Source organism: Colossoma macropomum, unplaced genomic scaffold (assembly GCF_904425465.1).
Source record: "Colossoma macropomum unplaced genomic scaffold, Colossoma_macropomum, whole genome shotgun sequence".
Lineage (NCBI taxonomy): Eukaryota > Metazoa > Chordata > Actinopteri > Characiformes > Serrasalmidae > Colossoma > Colossoma macropomum.
The window spans coordinates 18,809,806-18,828,311 of record NW_023494802.1 but is presented as its reverse complement, the minus strand read 5'-3'; the positions used below and the strand labels follow the sequence as shown (position 1 = coordinate 18,828,311).

General features: G+C 41.9%; 1 protein-coding gene across 1 annotated transcript in view; it reads left to right on the top strand.

The window, feature by feature from the left end:
• The window catches only part of si:ch211-218g4.2 (rho GTPase-activating protein 39), a 126,920-nt gene that overhangs the window by 31,136 nt on the left and 77,278 nt on the right, over nucleotides 1-18,506 (top strand). The window contains exon 2 of the mRNA XM_036592151.1: nucleotides 17,897-18,349. Coding sequence (XP_036448044.1) covers nucleotides 17,897-18,349 — 453 coding nt within the window. The remainder of the gene's footprint in view (nucleotides 1-17,896; nucleotides 18,350-18,506) is intronic.

Genomic DNA, 18,506 nt, shown 5'->3' with positions numbered 1-18,506 from the left:
TTTTAGTAGAAATGACAAATGGTCTCCAGTGTAAACACCATGTGTGCAGTTTGGGCTTTTATCGGTCAGAAAAGCAGATCCAGAGCTTCAGTATCTGCTTTCTTTCTACCACACACAGACACACACAGTGGGAGTGGATCCAGCTGATGGTGCTCTGTGTGTTGAACTTTACTATGGCTTTCACACTGACCTCTAAAGCTGGACTTTGGGTTGTTTGCTGTGTGCACACAGCCGTGCATGTGCAGCCTTTTATTGTTGAGCGTTTCCATGTTCCGCTTCCGTATTCAAAACGAAACAACGTTACTGACTTCCAGTGAAATCCAAACAGAAGGCAACTGAAAAAGAAATGTGTTTTCACATCAAGTTGCTTATGGAAGAAACCTCATCACCTGTAATGACAGGAAATCTGATGTTTAATACTGTTCAGTATGACAGGCTGCTGTATGATATCGTGTTTAATTATTAATAGCACAGTTGTAGAGAAGTGTGTGTGTGTGTGTGTGTGTGTGTGTGTGTGTGCTGGCTTACATTGCCGTGTCGTCAGAAAGGTGAGAGGTGTTGTGTTTCTCATTGAGAAGCAAAACAGATGGTCAAGTGTGAAATGCACACACGTGTGTGTGTGTGTGTGTGTGTGTGTGTGTGTGACTAAGAGGAGCAGTAGCTTCTATATTGTTTTCCTTAAGTGACTCGAACAGGTGCTGGCAGTTGCCATGGCCATAATGCATTAAAGAGGCACTGGAAAGTGTGTGTGTGTGTGTGTGTGTGTGTGTGTGTGTGTGTGTGTATATGTTTTTGCCCATCAAAAGTTTGGGGACACATTGCCTCCTTTCAAACATTTTTTGAATAATGTTAAATTTCCAATGTTGCTTTTCATTTAAGAGGACTTACAGTTTACAGTGGTGGTAATAGGAACCAGGGGTCGCGATGTCTACAACATAAATGTAGACATTTTGTTTACAGTAAACCGACACGTCTTCTACTTTCTGTAGTGTTGATAGTGTTAAAATAATGGTAAAAATCAGCTTTCTGTGGGTACTGAAGCCCAGCGTGCTCCTCCCTGCCAAGAATGTGTTGTTTTGGGTTTTAAATTTTTTTTTTAAATACATTTTAAGGCGAAATCTATTCTCAAAACTATCGTAAAGCGATGTCTCTGGCATCAGACAGTGTATGGCTAAAATTTCATGTAATAACTTGCTGTGATGTAGCTCTCCACCACTGTGAATAAATGTTTACGCTAGAACACAAACATCAAACATCAAACATCAAACGTCCCACCAAACTACTCTGAATAACTTTGTTTACATCTTGAATGCTTAATTTTTCCAAAAAATTTGGAAAGTATATTTACTTTGAGTATGTTTTACAATTCACGCTTCACATTCACACAAGTGTTGTCGTTGGTCTGAATAGCAGCTTAAGCCTGAATAACACATTTATAATGATTTATCTTCCAAAATACTGTTAAAAGCACATATTGGAAGTCTGTAAATCCATTATCATCGCTATCATAATAGTAGTACCTTTAGTTCCATAGGTTAAGCAGTTTTGCAGAATAAAAAGTTGGTTATTGCGAACTGACATGCATGTTTTATTAAAAATATTTTGCAAAACTTGGTGCCCAAATATATTTAACTGGCAGTGTGTGTGGGCGTGAGAACGCGTTTGAAAGAGTGTTCACAATTTTCCCATTTGCATTACCTGGGGCTGGCTGTGTGTGTGTGTGTGTGTGTGTGTGTGTGTGTGTGTGTGTGTGTGTGTGTACACGTGTAGTTTCTGCCGTGTGTGTGAGCGGATGTAGACACAGATGTGCTGTCTGAGTCAGGTGTGTTTGACTCTCAGCCTCAGTGTGACTCAGCTCGTCTCCCCTGTCCTGTCTGTACAGAGCCAAAAGGTTGATATTCAAACCTTCAATAGTATCACAATACTTGAGGCATTTTCATGATACATAATATTTATCTGTTTGTAAACAAGTTAAAATGGAAAAAAATGCCCCAGCAAACTTAGTTAGGCATACATGATTTCTTTTTCAATCAAATAATTGTTTAAAAAAGTAATAATATAAATAAATGAATAAAATAAAATTATTGCGTAATGAGCCAACATCCAGTCAGCTGCTTGTCTCTGTGCAGTTTATTCTATTACTATGCACTGGTTGTTGTTGTTGTTGTTGTTGTTGTTGTTGTTGTTGTTGTTTGCAGGCTCTTTTTAATGATGCAGCTGTACTGAAGACGCTTATGATAACTCAGAAAAGCAAATTTTGGGGGTCTCCGAGTGGTGCCTCTGTCTCTTGGGTGTCCAAGAGAGCAAAATTGGCCTCGTTCTCTTAGGCTACGTTCACATTATCAGGTTGAAGTGGCACAAATCTGATTTTTTGCCCTAATGTGACTCAGATCTGATGTTTTCAGAGCTGTGTGGACACAAATCTGATCTTTTCAAATCCAACCTGAGCCACTTTCATATGTGGTCCTAGATCGGATACGTATCTGATTCGTGGCCATACGACCTTAATGTGACGCTCAGATCTGAATTCATGTGCTTTTTTCCCCACTGCACGTGTGCCATCATTCAGCGTTACCATGGCAGCAGCGCTGAACAGAAGTTAAAGCCTATAAACAGTGGAAAAGCAGCTCATCTCACCTTTTTCTCCTTCGTCTCGCTCTAATAATGAAGCTGAGAGCTGATCAGAGTTAATTATCTTCTCAGCGAAGCTCGTTCTGCTCGTTAGTTTGTGCTGATGATGAACGTGATTCATTCACGTGACGTTACTGAGTAGGATGAGCTCATGAGGGTCATTTCAGGACACCGGTTCGTCACATTAATGACAGATTTGAATCACTTACCTAAACGAGTGTGAACCATCGTGTCAGAGAGATCGGATTTGAGCAAAAAATCGGATTTCAGCAATGAGGCTTGTAATGTGAACGTAGCCTTGGTGGGACGGACGACCCTCACTCTCCTCTGTATGATTCAAGGCAGTTATTGTTCTCCTCCAAGCGTGTTGAGCTGCCCGGTGATGTTGCATTAGTGGCGGTTTCAGTGCTTTGATTCCTCCAAGCTCCAAGAGAAACAACTGTGATTGGTAAGGATGCTTACAAAACACAATAATTTGCATATTGCAGCCTTCTGATATCTTAGTATTGCAACAGTCAGTATCACGATTACTGGTTTATTGTGCCGCCAAACGCTGCACTCTAATTCTGTTACTGACTCAGTGTGTTGATCTCTGTTCTGACTCAGCTGAATGATGCAAGATCCATCAAAAGATTCTGCCTTTAAGCTCTTTAAATCTCTGTTCTAATCTTCTGAAACCTGCTCGCTAAGCACACTGGGCATATAAGGAACCATTCTAAAGAAATCAGTCGCAGCCACTTATTCAGTATTATGAATATAGCATTGAGCACTAAATCAGTGCTTTCCAGCTCCTTCAGAGTCATATCATTAGCTAACGATCAGGTTCATCTTAAGCTGAATCGGGTGTGGCAGGTGTGCATGCTGTCCTTGTCTTCTGTAGGTCTGGGACGTTCATGCACACATGCAGATATGAAAGATATTTTTATGTTATATGGCTTGCAGTTGAAGCAGTAGGCTAAACTAAACCTGATGTGATCAGACTTTGGACTTTTGAGAGAAAAAGCACTGCATTGTTCTAAACGTTCACACAGACTGTAGACACGTCTTGTAAACAAACACACACAGAAACACACACAAAGGATTTAGAGTCCAGCTCTGACCACAGCATAAACAAAACAAATGCCAAACACATGTGATGCCGTCCCACTTCGGGAGCAGCTGAACCTGAGCCAAGTGACCTTGACTTTAAAGTAATAGTTCGGCAAATCGTCAAATGTACACAATTTCCACCCTTACCTCAGCTGCACTGGCTAATGTAGCTTACAGTTAATGGAAGCTTATAATCTGCCATTTAGTGTTAAAAAATGCACGTGTAAGCTGACACGCATTTGCCCTAGAGCACAATGACTTGTTGCGTAATCTCTAATAGATTTGCTTGTGTGGTTTCTGAAATGTTTGACATGCTTTTATCTATAAACATGGACAGAAGTTGGATGAAACTCAGAGTAGTACTGGTAGATTTGGCTACACAATGTTTTATAGATAACAATATGTCTTACATTGTTAGAAACCACATAAGCAGGTCTGTCTGAGATTACTTAAAGGAGAATTCCACTGATTTTTTTTCCACATTTCTGCATAATTCAATTGTTAAAATGTACACAGTCATTCAAATTGGCCTGATATGAAATGTGCCGTTCTAGAGAAACTTACTGAGTCAGAATTATTCACAGTGGTGGTGATAGGAACCGGACGTCTGAAGTGTTGAAGGCCTCTAAAAGCACAGAAAGATGTTACTCAAAATGGCTACAAATGTGCTGCCTGATGCCTGAGACAGTCTTTTATGATAGTTGAGATTAGATTTCAGCTAAAATGTATTTTTAAAGTGACAGAGTGATTTTTTTTGGGGTACTGTCTGTTTTAGCATAATCAGCGTTACGTATGAAAACTCTGCTGTGTTTTCGCTGCCGACATTGCGACCTCTGGTGCTTATCACCACCATTGTAAAGAAATCTGAGCTGGTAAGTTTCTCCACGTCATTTCACATTGTTTTATCTCAAAGATTGAGTTATACAGCAGTTGGGAATATTGGAGGAATTCCCCTATTACACTGAGTGCGTTTACCAGCACTTAACAATCCAATAACTGCAGAAAATCAGATTTTGACAGTAATCCGATCAAAATGTTTACATGCACTTGTGTGATCGGATAATGTGAAACACCAGGTCTACATGAGTCCAACAGTAATAAGATTTCTGCTTTTCAACCAGCCAATAAACTCACAGAATAAGACGTGATGTAAACATAACGTAAAACTCGAATGTCAAATATTTAAATACTTTATTTATTTCGTGTTTGGTTTCAGCGTCGCTCCAGAAACGTTTTGTTGCGTCTCGCGGCGACACAGCTTGCTTATTTCCGGTACCGCCGTCTGTTTTCACACATGCGCAGACTGAGAAATCCGAAAGAAATCAGAGTAAGAGCACATGCGCTGAGAAATCTGATTACTGAGCTGAAATCCAGCCTCTTTATCAGATTTCTTAATCGGATTTCTAGATCTGAGTATGGTGTTTACATGACCATTTGAATAATCGGATAACTGCAAAAAATTATGATCGGATTATTGAGTGCATGTAAACGCACTCATTATGTTATAATGATTTAGGCTTGCACTAATTGGTGGAGTATAAGCTTCCGTTACTGGTTAGCTACATTAGCCTTGTAGCTTCAGTACAAAACTAAACGAGTTTGACAACAAACATGTCTTGGCTGATCAAATACGTTTGAGATAAGAGATTGGACTTTTTGCAAGGCGTGCTGTTTTTGGACGGAGCTCTAGCTGTGGGAGGTGAGATTATTTACTGTGTTGCCGTCCCACGTGGGGCTGCATGTGTGTGACAGCTTCCGTACTTTAGAAGTGAAGAGAGATGTTCCTTTCTAGACTGTTTGTTTAGTGTACTCATCTCCTGAAGAGCATCATTGAACCACATGTGATTTTTTTTTTTTGTATTCACCACATCTTGCTAGCCACTGAGGGACTTCGCCATGTGTGTATGTGTGTACTGATGTACAAACATCACCACCAACCTACTCACCGGGGGACGTGCATACATATAAACATCCATCCAAAATTGTTTTAGTTGGACGAGCAGATGCATCACTTCTCTTTAAAACCATGACAGAACCTACAAAGTTTATGTAGTAGGTGTACATATTTCATGTGGAGCCAGTTTAGACACTGCTAGGCGTCTTCAGACCTGGTGTAGTGAGAGTGCGTAAGTGTGTTTTTAATACACCTTTAGACATGTTTCACGTTTTAGTATGTTTACCGTTCCGAACACAGGACATTTCAGAGACCCCACTCACTGTTTACCAAGGTACCTCCGAAAGGCCGGATCCGAAAGCAAGTGGAGAATTGCGTGTCGAAGATCGGCTCCACGAGCCTTTCCAGTCTACTGTCATCGTTTACAAAAGTCTGGAAAATGTAAATACATTATATATAAACTCCCCTCGACTCCCTGTCACAGTTTTTCATTTCAGAATTATTCAAGAGCTGATTTATGACCGGTTTCTCTCAGCTCTACACTGTAAGTGCTATGAGAGGAGATGCAGGACTGTTTGGAAATCGCTGACTGAAAAAAAGAGCTTTATTCCCGTACTGCTAGGCTGCTGACTTGTCTGGACATGTCTGAAAGAGGTCTGGGCAATGAGCACTGATCCTTTTTCAGAATGCAGCTTTCACCCCATCTTCTGAGAGCTCTCGAAACCAGAATAGGAAATAACTTTTTTAAAGGGCATTTCTCTACCACCACAACTGCCCGTCAAAAAGCTAAAAGCGAGCGTCAGTACAGCATGGAGCGTCCTCTAGCCCAGGGGTCAGCAACCCAAATGTTAAGAAGAGCCATTTTGTCAAATTTCAACAAAAATCCGACGACTTTGGGAGCCACAACATTTTATGTCCATTTTACTGAAGTAATCTTTCACCAATTTGTCTGTGAATGTGTCTCAGTATGTGCTGATGTGCTAGTATAGGCTAAAAAATATAATGTAAATGAAAATGCAGACTTACTTTGCTCTGCTTTAAGCTTTAGCTCAGCTATAGCCACTTTTCTCACATCTCCAGCAGGAAACTTTCCGCAAAAGTAGAACAGTTTCTTGTAAAATGTCTCTTAATGTTTGATTTTTTACAAGGCTTTACAAGTCGCTTCTCATTCGCCAGCTTCTTGTTTGAATTTTCCCGTTCCACCTTAAATGCTGCCTGACGTGCCAGAATGTAGCTAACTAAACTATGTGACTACCTGTTGCTCTATTTAAGGTGGAACGGGAGAATTCGAACAAGAAGCTGGCGAATGAGAAACTGACTTCAGCCTCGCAAGTTTTTAGTGTTTGTCAGTTTCTCGTTGCAGATTAAACGTATCAGGAAACCAGTTGGAGTGAGTATAAATGCAAATAAGTCTCCAAATTATCGATGTTCGTCTTAAATCTTTCTCTTTGCCATTTCGGTAGCTGTATAATTGCTCAATTGACATTCAGTTGCACACACAGCTTGTATTATCTCCATAGAAAAGCATTGCCAGTAGAATGGGATGCTGTGGATCAGCCACACATGAGCCTAAGGTCATGCCAAGCATTGCCTAGAGGTACTGATGGGCAGTATGACAACATTTATCATTATTGTGTTAAATTATGTCCAAATATGTCACTTCAGTGCTTTTCTGAGCATATCAATGATCCCTGCTTAAAAACACTTCCCAAGCTATCGTTCGCTTTCAAAGGGAGTATAATTCGCTTTGTTTATTTAGATTTAGTGCAGCAGGGTTTGTGAAATGTTCACTGGATTTATAGTTTTTGATAGTATTTCTATGTGTGGCACTGCTTTGTCTGTTCCAGCTTGTCAGATGTCAGAAGAATAAATATTGCAGCACTGTGAAAACTTCTTAAAGTATTGTGATTATTACGTTTTTGCCATATCGCCCAGCTTTAGCTAGAGGAGAATAAAGTTCCCCAGCATTGGGCTGTGGAGCAGTGGGACTGTGGAGTGATGGAGCACTAGTGAAAACTTTTGGGATGAGATGAAGTGGCGTTTGTGGTCCAAAACTAATCGTCCAGCATCAGTACCTGACCTCACTAATGCTCTTGTAGGCGAAACATCTAGTGTAAAGCCTCCCAGAAGAGTGGAGACTGTGGCCCAATCCCATTTCACCCTTCGCCCCTACCACTTAACCCTTAACCCTCCATTCTGCACGTCACACCTAGGAGTAGGGGAAAGTGTAACCATTACCTGCGATAACCATTGTATTATGTCAGTTTAATGTTGTTTCAATGTGTTATGGTCGTTTTCTTCATAACAAGCATTAAAAATCGCTAATAGCATCCTAATGTCTTGGTAGCTAGCTAGCTAAATTTCCCGTTCCACCTTAAATAGTCCAGCAGTTCTGATGCTTGAAGCGCCAGAATGTAACTGCTGCACCATTTAAGGTGGAATGGGGAAATTCGAACAAGAATCTGGTGAATATCTGACTTCAGCTTCGTATCACTGAAGAATTAGGGGTGGGTGATAATAAATAATTGCCCCCCTCTTTGAAGGCATATGATGCCCTCAATGTAACTAAAGCCCAGCAGTGAGGAGCTGAACTTTACCCTCCTCTGCTGTCACTGCAGACTGGCAGGGTCGCCTACAGAGCAGCGCTGGTAGCTGTTAATGAAATAATGCTCTTTATTTGAGGGTCTCATTTTGTTGGGGAAGATTTCAACCACTACCCCTTGTAACTCAATTCCAAGGGTCAAAACGAGACTTGAAAACAAGGGGTAGGGGTCAAAATAAGAAATGGGATTGGGCCTGTGACTGCAGCCATGGGGGAACAAACCCCCTATTAATACCCTTGAATCAAAAAGAAAATCAGAATTATTTCTAACGCTGCTTGAAACAGATCAAGCTGAAATCCAGTTTTTCAAAATTCAGTGATTCCTGCCTGAATCTGATTTCCCTTGGCCGTGAAAAGAGAGAGAAAGCTGCCGAGATCATGAGAGAGAACTTTTCTGCTGTGTTGTATTTCTGTGTAACTACAAACATATGTAAAACTACACCTCTGAGATGGAATAACTCATGTCAGCTGTGAGTATAGAGAGCATTTCAGTTCATGCGTTACGCAGAGTAAACTCAGTTGTGCTTTTGTCCCATTTTGCTGGATTCCGGCTCAAACGGCACACAAATCACTTTGTCAGGGGTCTTGCGGACGGAGGCTGTTCAGGAGAGATAGCTGCTTGACGAATGAAGCCAGTGAGGGTTCAGATGGTAACTTGTGGATTTTGCGAAGGAAAAAAAAAGGTTTGAACAGTTTTGCCCTCACTTCAAATCAAGACGTGTGGAGTTTACTTCTTTTAGTTTTGCACTGAAGCTTTTGTAGCTAAGCATTAATTGGAGTATTGGGTTGTAATTTGAAAGTAATTCCAAACAGACTTGCTTGTTGATGAGCTCACACATCACAAATCACTGAGCCCCTGTGATATATAAATGGGCTGAGTGTGTTCAGTTAGCTGTTGAATAACGATCTGAATAATAAATCAAGCAGGATCGGAATTGGCCGAAATTCATAACTGATTTTATTACGGCTGGTCTGTGTTCTGACTGTGTGATCTAAGTAGTGTGCCTCAGCCTCTAGTGCAGTCAGACGTGTCATAATTTTGAAATACTGTCATCATTTTTTAACACTGGCATCATTTTTCACTACCCAACCCTCAAGCTGACTTCAGTTACTCTCTGCAGTTGTTGGCTCTCACAGTCCTGTTTGTGTCACAACAGACAATGTGAATTGTGTGTATTTTAAACTGATGGATTGAGGAAAATGCAAATAAATGATAGAAAAAAGAAATGCGTTTATTGTCTTATGCAAACAACATTCCAGATAGCGAGCTTATATCACTCCGCTGGCTTGATAAGGACGGCACCCCACTAACTGTTTGCCACTGCTGGTCTACTTTCGGACCACCCAGATTATTGTCCTGCATACAAACGGATTTTAAATGCACATGGACTTTTATTTTGGAAAGACAAATATTACAAACTACTCAGAGAGAAAAAAGACCTAATATAAAATGATTTTAGAAAATGTTGTTGCTGACACTGTGCTAGATACTCTGCGTAATCACTGGTGGGCCGCCCAGAAAACACTGAGTGGCCCACTATGACAGTGTCCACATTACAAGCCTCAGTGCTCAAATCCGATTTTTTGCTCAAATCCGATCTCTCTGACACGATGGTCCACACTCGTTTAGATAAATGATTCAAACCTGTCATTAATGTGAACGGACCGGCGTCCTGAAATGACCCTCATGAGCTCATCCTACTCAGGAACGTCACGTGAATGAATCACGTTCATCATCAGCACAAACTAACGAGCAGAACGAGCTTCGCTGAGAAGATAATTAACTCTGATCAGCTCTCAGCTTCATTATTAGAGCGAGACGAAGGAGAAAAAGGTGAGATGAGCTGCTTTTCCACTGTTTACTGGCTTTAACTTCTGTTCGGCGCTGCTGCCATGGTAACGCTGAATGATGGTCACGCGCAGTGGAAAAAAGCACATGAATTCAGATCTGAGCGTCACATTAAAGTCACATGGCCGTCAATCGGAGACGTATCCGATCTAGGACCACATATGAAAGTGGCTGAGGTCGGGTTTGAAAAGATCAGATTTGTGTCCATACAGCCCTGAAAACATCAGATCTGAGTCACATTAGGACAGAAAATCAGATTTGTGCTACTTCAACCTGATAATGTGAACGTAGCCTAACATCTGATTAGTGCTATAACATGTTTATAGGCAGCGCTGAGTATAAGCTGTTTTATACTTTACAGTGACCAAAAAAACAAGTTGTTAATCGCAGATAACTCAATGGAAATTACTTGTCAGCTGAAATTTCATGGCTGTAACCTACACATTGCTCCACTACACATTATGTCAAATGAAGATTTATTACTGTGTTAATACATTTTTTGGATGATGGACATTGTTTTTTAAGGTGTTTTTTGTTTTTTAACTCCTGCTAAGCTGTTTCACAGATCAGGTCAGTAAGGATGTCTGTGATTAGCTGATATTTTCTCATGTCCTAATAACTGATGATGTTCCAGCGACTGCGTGTGCTATACTACCAGCCTATAGGCCTTGATAAATGTAGGCATGCTTGTGCTGTGAGTGGAAAGGACAGCCGAGGTTTTGTTGTACGTCGCCCAGTGAGGAGCTCATCACGGCTTTCATCTCCTTTGTGTGGGGCTTGGCAAGCATTATGAGGTCGGTGGGGGACTGGAACTGTCGATAACACTGCTGTCTGAAACGAAACCCACCGCTATTGTGCTCAGCAAAGCCTCTGTGTGTATGTGTGTGTATGAGCGTGGGAAGTTTCCTTATGCCAGTGAAGGCTCGCTGGCTAGCAGACAGAGGCCACATACGCATGTTCCTGAGTGTTAAGATAACATTGAACATGGACTGCAGGGTTTTTCATAGAAGCTCAAACGCTTCAGCTTCTGTGAAAAACCTCTTCAAGGCAAGACTCTGTCCTGAGGTCAGTCTCGGACAGATTCGTCACTCGCGGCTACTGCGTCTGTGTGCTGTTCTAAGGTCAGCCCGGACTTGGAAGCAGGGATTAGGTTCATAGAAAAGTTCATAAACAGAGAGACATCTGTTTTTTTCTTAATCGGTCTCCCGCTCTCTGCCATTGTGTGCAGACTGACGTCTCAGTGATAAACCTCCAGAGGCGCTGTTGTGTATATGTCTGTGAGAGAGAGAGAGAGAGAGAGAGGCAGTGGCTACTCTCTCTCTGTCACACACTTTTTTCTTTCCTTTCTGTCTCTCTCACTCTTTGGCCCAGTCACATTTCTTCTTTTTACCCCTACCCCTTGTTTTTGAGTGTTGCCCCTTGGAACTGAGTTATAAGGGGTAGTGGTTGAAATCTTCCCTCTGAAATGGGACCCTCAAATAAAAAGAGCATCACTTCATTAACAGCTACCAGCACTGCTCTGTAGGCGACCCTGCCAGTCTGCAGTGACAGCAGAGGAGGGTAAAGTTCAGCTCCTCACTGCTGGGCTTTAGTTACATTTAGGGCATCATATGACTTCAAAGAGGGGGGCAATTATTTATTATCACCCACCTCTAATTCTTCAGTGATATGAAGCTGAAGTCAGATATTCACCAGCTTCTTGTTCGAATTTTCCCGTTCCACCTTAAATAGAGCAGCAGTTCTGATGCCTGAAGCACCAGAATGTAACTGGTGCACCATTTAAGGTGGAACGGGAAATTGTTATGCTTGCTATGAAGAAAAGGACCATAATACATTAAGACGACATTAAACTAAGATAATACAGTCGTTATCGTAATTTTTTAACAGAGAAAATTCTCACATTTGTGTGTTTCTTTGGTCTCTTGTTCAGCCGTCTTGCCAATTTTTTCTTTTTTTTCCCCTCATTTCTTCACTCTGTTTGGAGTGAGTCTCTGACAAAACTCTATTTGGAGGGTTATGCAGCCCTAACACTTCGCCCTACCCCTCTATCTCAGTAAAAATCAGGACACCCTACCCCTAGTACGCAAAGTGTGAGTTTCAGATGAAGAGCAAATAAACAGCGTTATTGTCTTTATTTCCCGATGCTTTCAAAACACTTGGGCTACTAAAAATCGGCCGTTGGCTAATTTGGCTGTAAAGAAATTAATTTAATTCCAAAATGTTATAGCTTATTTCTCTAATAAAGCTAGTATTGGAAATAGTCCATAAAACCCTTCAAGTCATAATTGACCATAAAAAGTCGTAGTCAGTGCACCCCTAAAACCGATGTAGTGCTCCGACCCCACACGCTTTGGCTACGTTCACATTTCAAGCCTCGTTGCTCAAATCACGTTTTGTTGCTCAAATCTGATCTCTCTGACACGATGGTTCACACTCATTTAGGTAAGTGACTCTAATCTGTCATTAATGTGACGAACCGGCGTCCTGAAATGACCCGCATGAGCTCATCCTACTCAGTAACGTCACGTGAATGAATCACGTTCATCATCAGCACAAACTAACGAGCAGAACGAGCTTCGCTGAGAAGATAATTAACTCTGATCAGCTCTCAGCTTCATTATTAGAGCGAGACGAAGGAGAAAAAGGTGAGATGAGCTGCTTTTCCACCGTTTACAGGCTTTAACTTCTGTTCGGCGCTGCTGCCATGGTAACGCTGAATGATGGAGCAGCGCAGTGGAGAAAAAGCACATGAATTCTGATCTGAGCGTCACATTAAAGTCGCATGGCCTCGAATCGGACACATATCCGATCTAGGACCGCATATGAAAGTGGCTCAGGTAGGATTTGAAAAGATCAGATTTGCGTGTCCACACAGCCCTGAAAACATCAGATCTGAGTCACATTAGGACAGAAAATCAGATTTGTGCCACTTCAGCCTGATAATGTGAACGTGGCCTTTTCTTTTTTTGCCCACTTGAGCACTCTTGCCCAGAGGGGTCAGTCTGGCTAGCAGCTGGTCGGGTGCTGAGGTGGTGTGACTGTGAGTCAGCGACTGCTGGCCAGGCTTGGGCAATAGAGGGTGATTGAGACCAAACTGACCACAACCTTCTCTCTTACCAGATGGCCCAGGATTTCCTAGTGAGAAGGATGGGCCAAATCTGCCGCAAAAGTCTCTCTCTCACACACACACTGACACACACACACACACTACCAGAAGTGACCTGGAGTTGACTGTAATGGATTTCAGCAGCGTTTGTTTGGACTTTAACTCCTGGATCTGGTAGAAGAAGCTGAGAAGTGAGTGGACACTTTGCTCAAAGGTAGTGTGTGATAATGTTGCACCATTAAAAGTGTTTTTGAGTGTAATTGACTTTGCATGGTAGTTGATACACCTCGTATCCCTCCTACACTGAGCAAGGTGTGAGCGCTCTGTGTTGTGTTTATAGTTTTCATAGCAGTTTGTACCTGTTTGGGTCATTGTATCTTTCTATTCACCCTGAGTAAAAAATCACATCTGCTAACATTTGTAAACCTCATGAACATGTATTTAAAAGATTCAAAGCTAAGAGACAGAGAAGTTAAAAAGAGGGAGAGAAAGTAGAAAAAGAGGGAAGTGTCTAAATTCAAGTTGAGATAAAACAGAAGAAGTGCGTGAAAAGAGAGAATGAAGTGTGTAAATTCAAAATTGAGGGAGATAAAAGAGAAAGAGAGAGCGGAGAGGAATGGAGAATGTCTCAGGTCAAAGTTGAGAGAGTGAGGGAGAGAGACAGAACAGAAAAAGGGAAAGAGAGAAAGAACTAAACAGAGGTATGGAGAGAGAGAGAGAGAGAGAGAGAGAGAATAAAGAGACTGTGGCCTATGTCCAACGGAAAGACAGAGAGAAAGGAAAGGAGAGATGGTGGTCTGTATCCAATACTGAAAGTAAGAGAGAGTGAAGAACCGTACATAAAGAGAAGAGGGAGAAGATAAGAGATTGTGAACTATATGTCGCTGATGTTGGAAGAAAACCTCGTATCTCCAAAATAGTAACTTTACAGGAGAAGGAAAAACCTACTTTACTTTGAATGTAAGTCAATGGAACCAGACATTTTGGGTCATTTCTTTTGGTCCATTCATCTTGAAATTTACACACAATGTAAAGGGTAAAATGCATTTTCAAATTATGTCAAAAACTGAAAAACGACCAAAACGGATAGGTTTTCTTCCGACAGCAGTGAGATATATATGATAAACCTGCAATGTATAAGCTTTGGGACTGTTTTTGGAGACCTCTCTGGTGGAAATGTGTAATTGTATGTAACAATTAGAGTTATCTACCATCGTCATCATATCTTCATCAACGTAATGTTGATTTTGCGTTTGAGACGTGGCCCGAAAAAGTCCCACGAGCTCTGTCTTTAAATGACTATTTCAGGCTTTACAGGGTGACTCGCGACAGCACACACTCACCATATTTTATCATGTTTTTATCATGTTTATTTCTTTCAATTTCAACAAAGAATTATTGTTGCAACTTTAAGAGAAAGAAGAGAAAGAAATGTTTGAATTGACTGATTTCAGCAGGTGTTGTTCTGCTATATCCTCCATTTGGCCAAAGTGTGTGTGTGTGTGTGTGTGTGTGTGTGTGTGTGTGTGTGTGTGTGTGTGTGTGTGTGTTTTCCTGAGTGAGAGCGACACAGAAGACATGAACAGGTGTGTGTTTTGTTTTTAGACGTGGTTGAACTTTTGAACTGTTGAATCCTGAGCTCCCCAAAGGCATCACAGTGCAGGAAACCCCAAACGATCACTCCTAAAGGGGCACTGGGTTACTCCCCAGAGCCAGCAGGCCAGACTGTGGTCAGATGTGTCAGATTAGGGACTTTAGAGCAGTAGTTCACCATCCGGTCCTCAGAGCCCCTCATACGGTCCACATTTTTCCTCTATCTCTATGTATTGCGAGTTAGGTTGGAGCAAAACTGTGTCTGGGAGAGGGCCCTGAGGAACAATAGGAGGGTAACTTGTTTAGATGGCTACCATAAGGCGAAACATGCTGTTTCCAGTGGGGCTAAGGATCTTAACCCTCTGCTGCAAAATTTTGTTTTCGTGCATAAAATGGGCTTGTTTATTAATTTCAAATACATTTTAAAAATGTGTGCAGCGGTCTTTTGGGAGTTTGTTGCCTTGAAGCAACATTGTGCATCAATGAGAAGAAATGATATAGAGCCGTTTTCCCTTAAGTGGTGAGATCTGGTTGTGACTGGTTAATTCCGTTCCACTGTCGCACAATGTTGCTTCTAGGCAACAAACATATTTCTGCAAATTAAAAAAAAATTGATACTGAATGCCCACAAAGAGACAGTATGACTAAGTACACGTTTTTATTAACTTACTCAAACTATGCCCTTTATTATTAACCTTATTGTTGTCTTTAAATATGTATAACGTTATTGCAAAGTGAAGAAAATGAGTTTGTTGCCCTGAGGCAACATTGTGCAATAGAGGGTTAAGCGAGTCTAATTTTTGTGTCTGGCTTGTGGTGCCGCGTTATTTTTTTTGGAAGCCACTTGGTCAGACCATGTAACATCATATCCCGTCATATTACGTCATATCTGAGAACTGGGAGACTGATAGTGTGTGGGTGTGTTTATTGGCGAAAATGCATCATTGCTTAAAGATGCAGCAGCCTGAAGGTGACAATTCAGACACATGTTAGAATTGATTAGAATCCATTTTAATACATTTGTTAATAAACTTTCCAGTCTGTTTCCAAATGTAAAATCCCCCAAAATGTATTGTTTTTATTGTCGGTAATTCACTGTGTAAATAAATCTTCCGGTCACGTTTGTAAATTCAGTGTCTTATTTATTTTTAATAATTCTGAATTGCATCAACATAACCTAGTTGTACTGCATTGTGGTCAAATTTGACATTTCCTGCTGCACTAAATAATTTCCTAAAGAGTAATCGAATCACTGAGGTCAGAGATTTACACCCCTATTGTGTGTAAGTGAGAGCGTATGGCTCTGCATGCTGTTGGCCATCTGTAAAAGAGGTGGATGGGTCTCTTAATCTTAAGCTGCAGATCCTTTGTTGTGCCTCTTGGTGAGGGGAGATTAGAGGTGTGGATCTCAGGCCAGAGGCCGGTCTCTGGAGCCACTTCCAGGCTCTGTTCCCTGGGCCCGATGCCCAGCCTTCGTTCTTGCTCCTGGAGCTCAACCAGGCTAGTACGCAAGAGAGCGCTTTCACAGCACTGTACAGAAACGGGCTGTGGGAAAGGGTTTGTCTACATTCGTTTACGTCTTCTTACTAGAGTTATAAAATGCGCTGAATCAACTTTGGATGGAAGAAACGATTCTATTATAATAATGTAAAGTCTATTATAATAATCTAAAATTTTTTGTGCAAAATTAAATGAATGGGATTTTTTTCCTGCTTGTTCCGCCAGTTTAGTTGTAGTCATTTCCTCCCATTGGCTAAGTCTGCTCTTATCACATGATGCTGCTAAGCTGGGAGGGTAAAGGCTAGCATGTGCTTCCGCTGAGGCACATGAAGCAGCCCTGCTTCTTTTCAAATGGCTGCTTAAAGCCCAGTCAGACTTGCATTTGTCAGCAAAGTTTTCTGAGAAATGACAATAATTTTAGTAGAATTGGTCACTTTGAGCAGTTCTGCAGTGCAGACTTGCACAGCGAGTAGCTTTTTGCGACTTTGACTTAATAATTTGCTTCCTTTTTGGGGCAGTGGTGGGCTGGAGGTTAGTGAACCAGCCCTGTGACCAGAAGGTTGCCAGTTCGATCCCCTGAGCCAACCGTACGTGACTGAGGTGTCCTTAAGCAAGGCACCTAACCCCCAACTGCTCCCCGGGCGCTGTGCTCACTGCCCCCTAGTGTGTGTGTTCACTAGTGTGTATGTGGTGTTTCACTGCACGAATGGGTTAAAGTTGGTGCTGTTCACAGCCGCTTTCAGTGGAACAGAAACCTGTCAGCGTTTGAGAGTCCGAGTAGATTTTTGATCACAGTTGTGGTTGTGGAAAACATCTATAGTGGCACTATGGACCATTACTACATGGCACGCCCCCCTGCTGTGTTTATTTGCCAGCTACTTTTTTGTTGGCAAGCTGTTTCAGAGATGATTATTTTCAGCAATCATTTAATCATTTTGAAGACTTTAGCTGTTATTGTGCTCCTTAGCTGTTAATAGACTCCTACATTGCATGCTGTTGGCCATCTGTAAAAGAGGTGGATGGGTCTCCTAATGGGGTTCAATTCCCCAGCTGGGTGAGCACCCTACACTATACCAATAAGAGTCCTTGGGCAAGACTCCTAACACTACCTTCACCTACCTGTGTTAAATAATGACCACACTGTAAGTTGCTGTGGATAAGAGCATCTGCCAAATGCCGTAAATGTAAATAAAGCATTTCCCAAGCTGTTTTCTGCTAATTTGTGTACACACTATATGTGAAGTGAAATTCATTTTATACATGTTTAACGTTGCCATTACTGCTATGTTTTGTTCTAAATAAACTGTAAAAAGAACTGTTGTGTCATTTTTCTACTTTCCAGATGTTTGTAGATTTGATTTCAGTATATTTTGTATGGGTTTTAGAATGTAACTTAAAAGTAAAGTACTGAGGTTTGAGACTACATTTTCCAGAAAGTAATGAGTAAAGTAATCCCATTAATTTTACTTAAGTAATGAGTGATCGGTAACGGGTTACTTTTTTAAATAACTATCCCAACACTGATCATATCCATACAACATACTTTTGTTACAGACTTCTAAGTGGTGAACCACTGACCTAGTGCATCTTTCAGACTTCCGGACTACATTTCCCTTGTGTTTCCCTGTGCAGGTCTGACTGGGTGGAGATCGTGGAGCCGCGCTCGCGGGAGCGCATGTATGTCAACCTGCTGACGGGCGAGTGTGGCTGGGAGCCGCCGCTGGGAGTGCCCGTTCGCCAGGCCGACGGCAACCAGTGGTGGGAGCTGTTTGACAGCAACAACAACCGCTTCTACTACTACAACTCCACCAGCCAGCAGACAGTGTGGCACCGGCCACAGGACTGCGACATCGTGCCCCTGGCCCAGCTCCAGGCCATTAAGAAGAGCTCGGAGGCCGAGCTGAAGGGCCACGGGCGGCCCGTGAGGCCTGGGGCTGGAGCAGGCTTAGGGGAAGGCAGGAACACCCCCCTGCCCAAAATGGTTTCACCAGTCTTAGCTACCTCTCAGGACCTGGAGATCGGGAGGGAGGTGCCATCGGCTAAAGGGAGAGAAGACAGTCTGGAGAAGATGAGCCAAGGCAGCAGGTGAGGGAAAGGAGGGTATCAGAGGGAGTGTAATGTGTGTGAATCCTCAGGGAACAGATTTACATGTGCTTTTTGTGCACATTGTACTGCACAGTTCTTATTTATTCACTGAGTAAATTTTTCACTGTTATGTTTAGCAGATAAACAGTAATTGGGC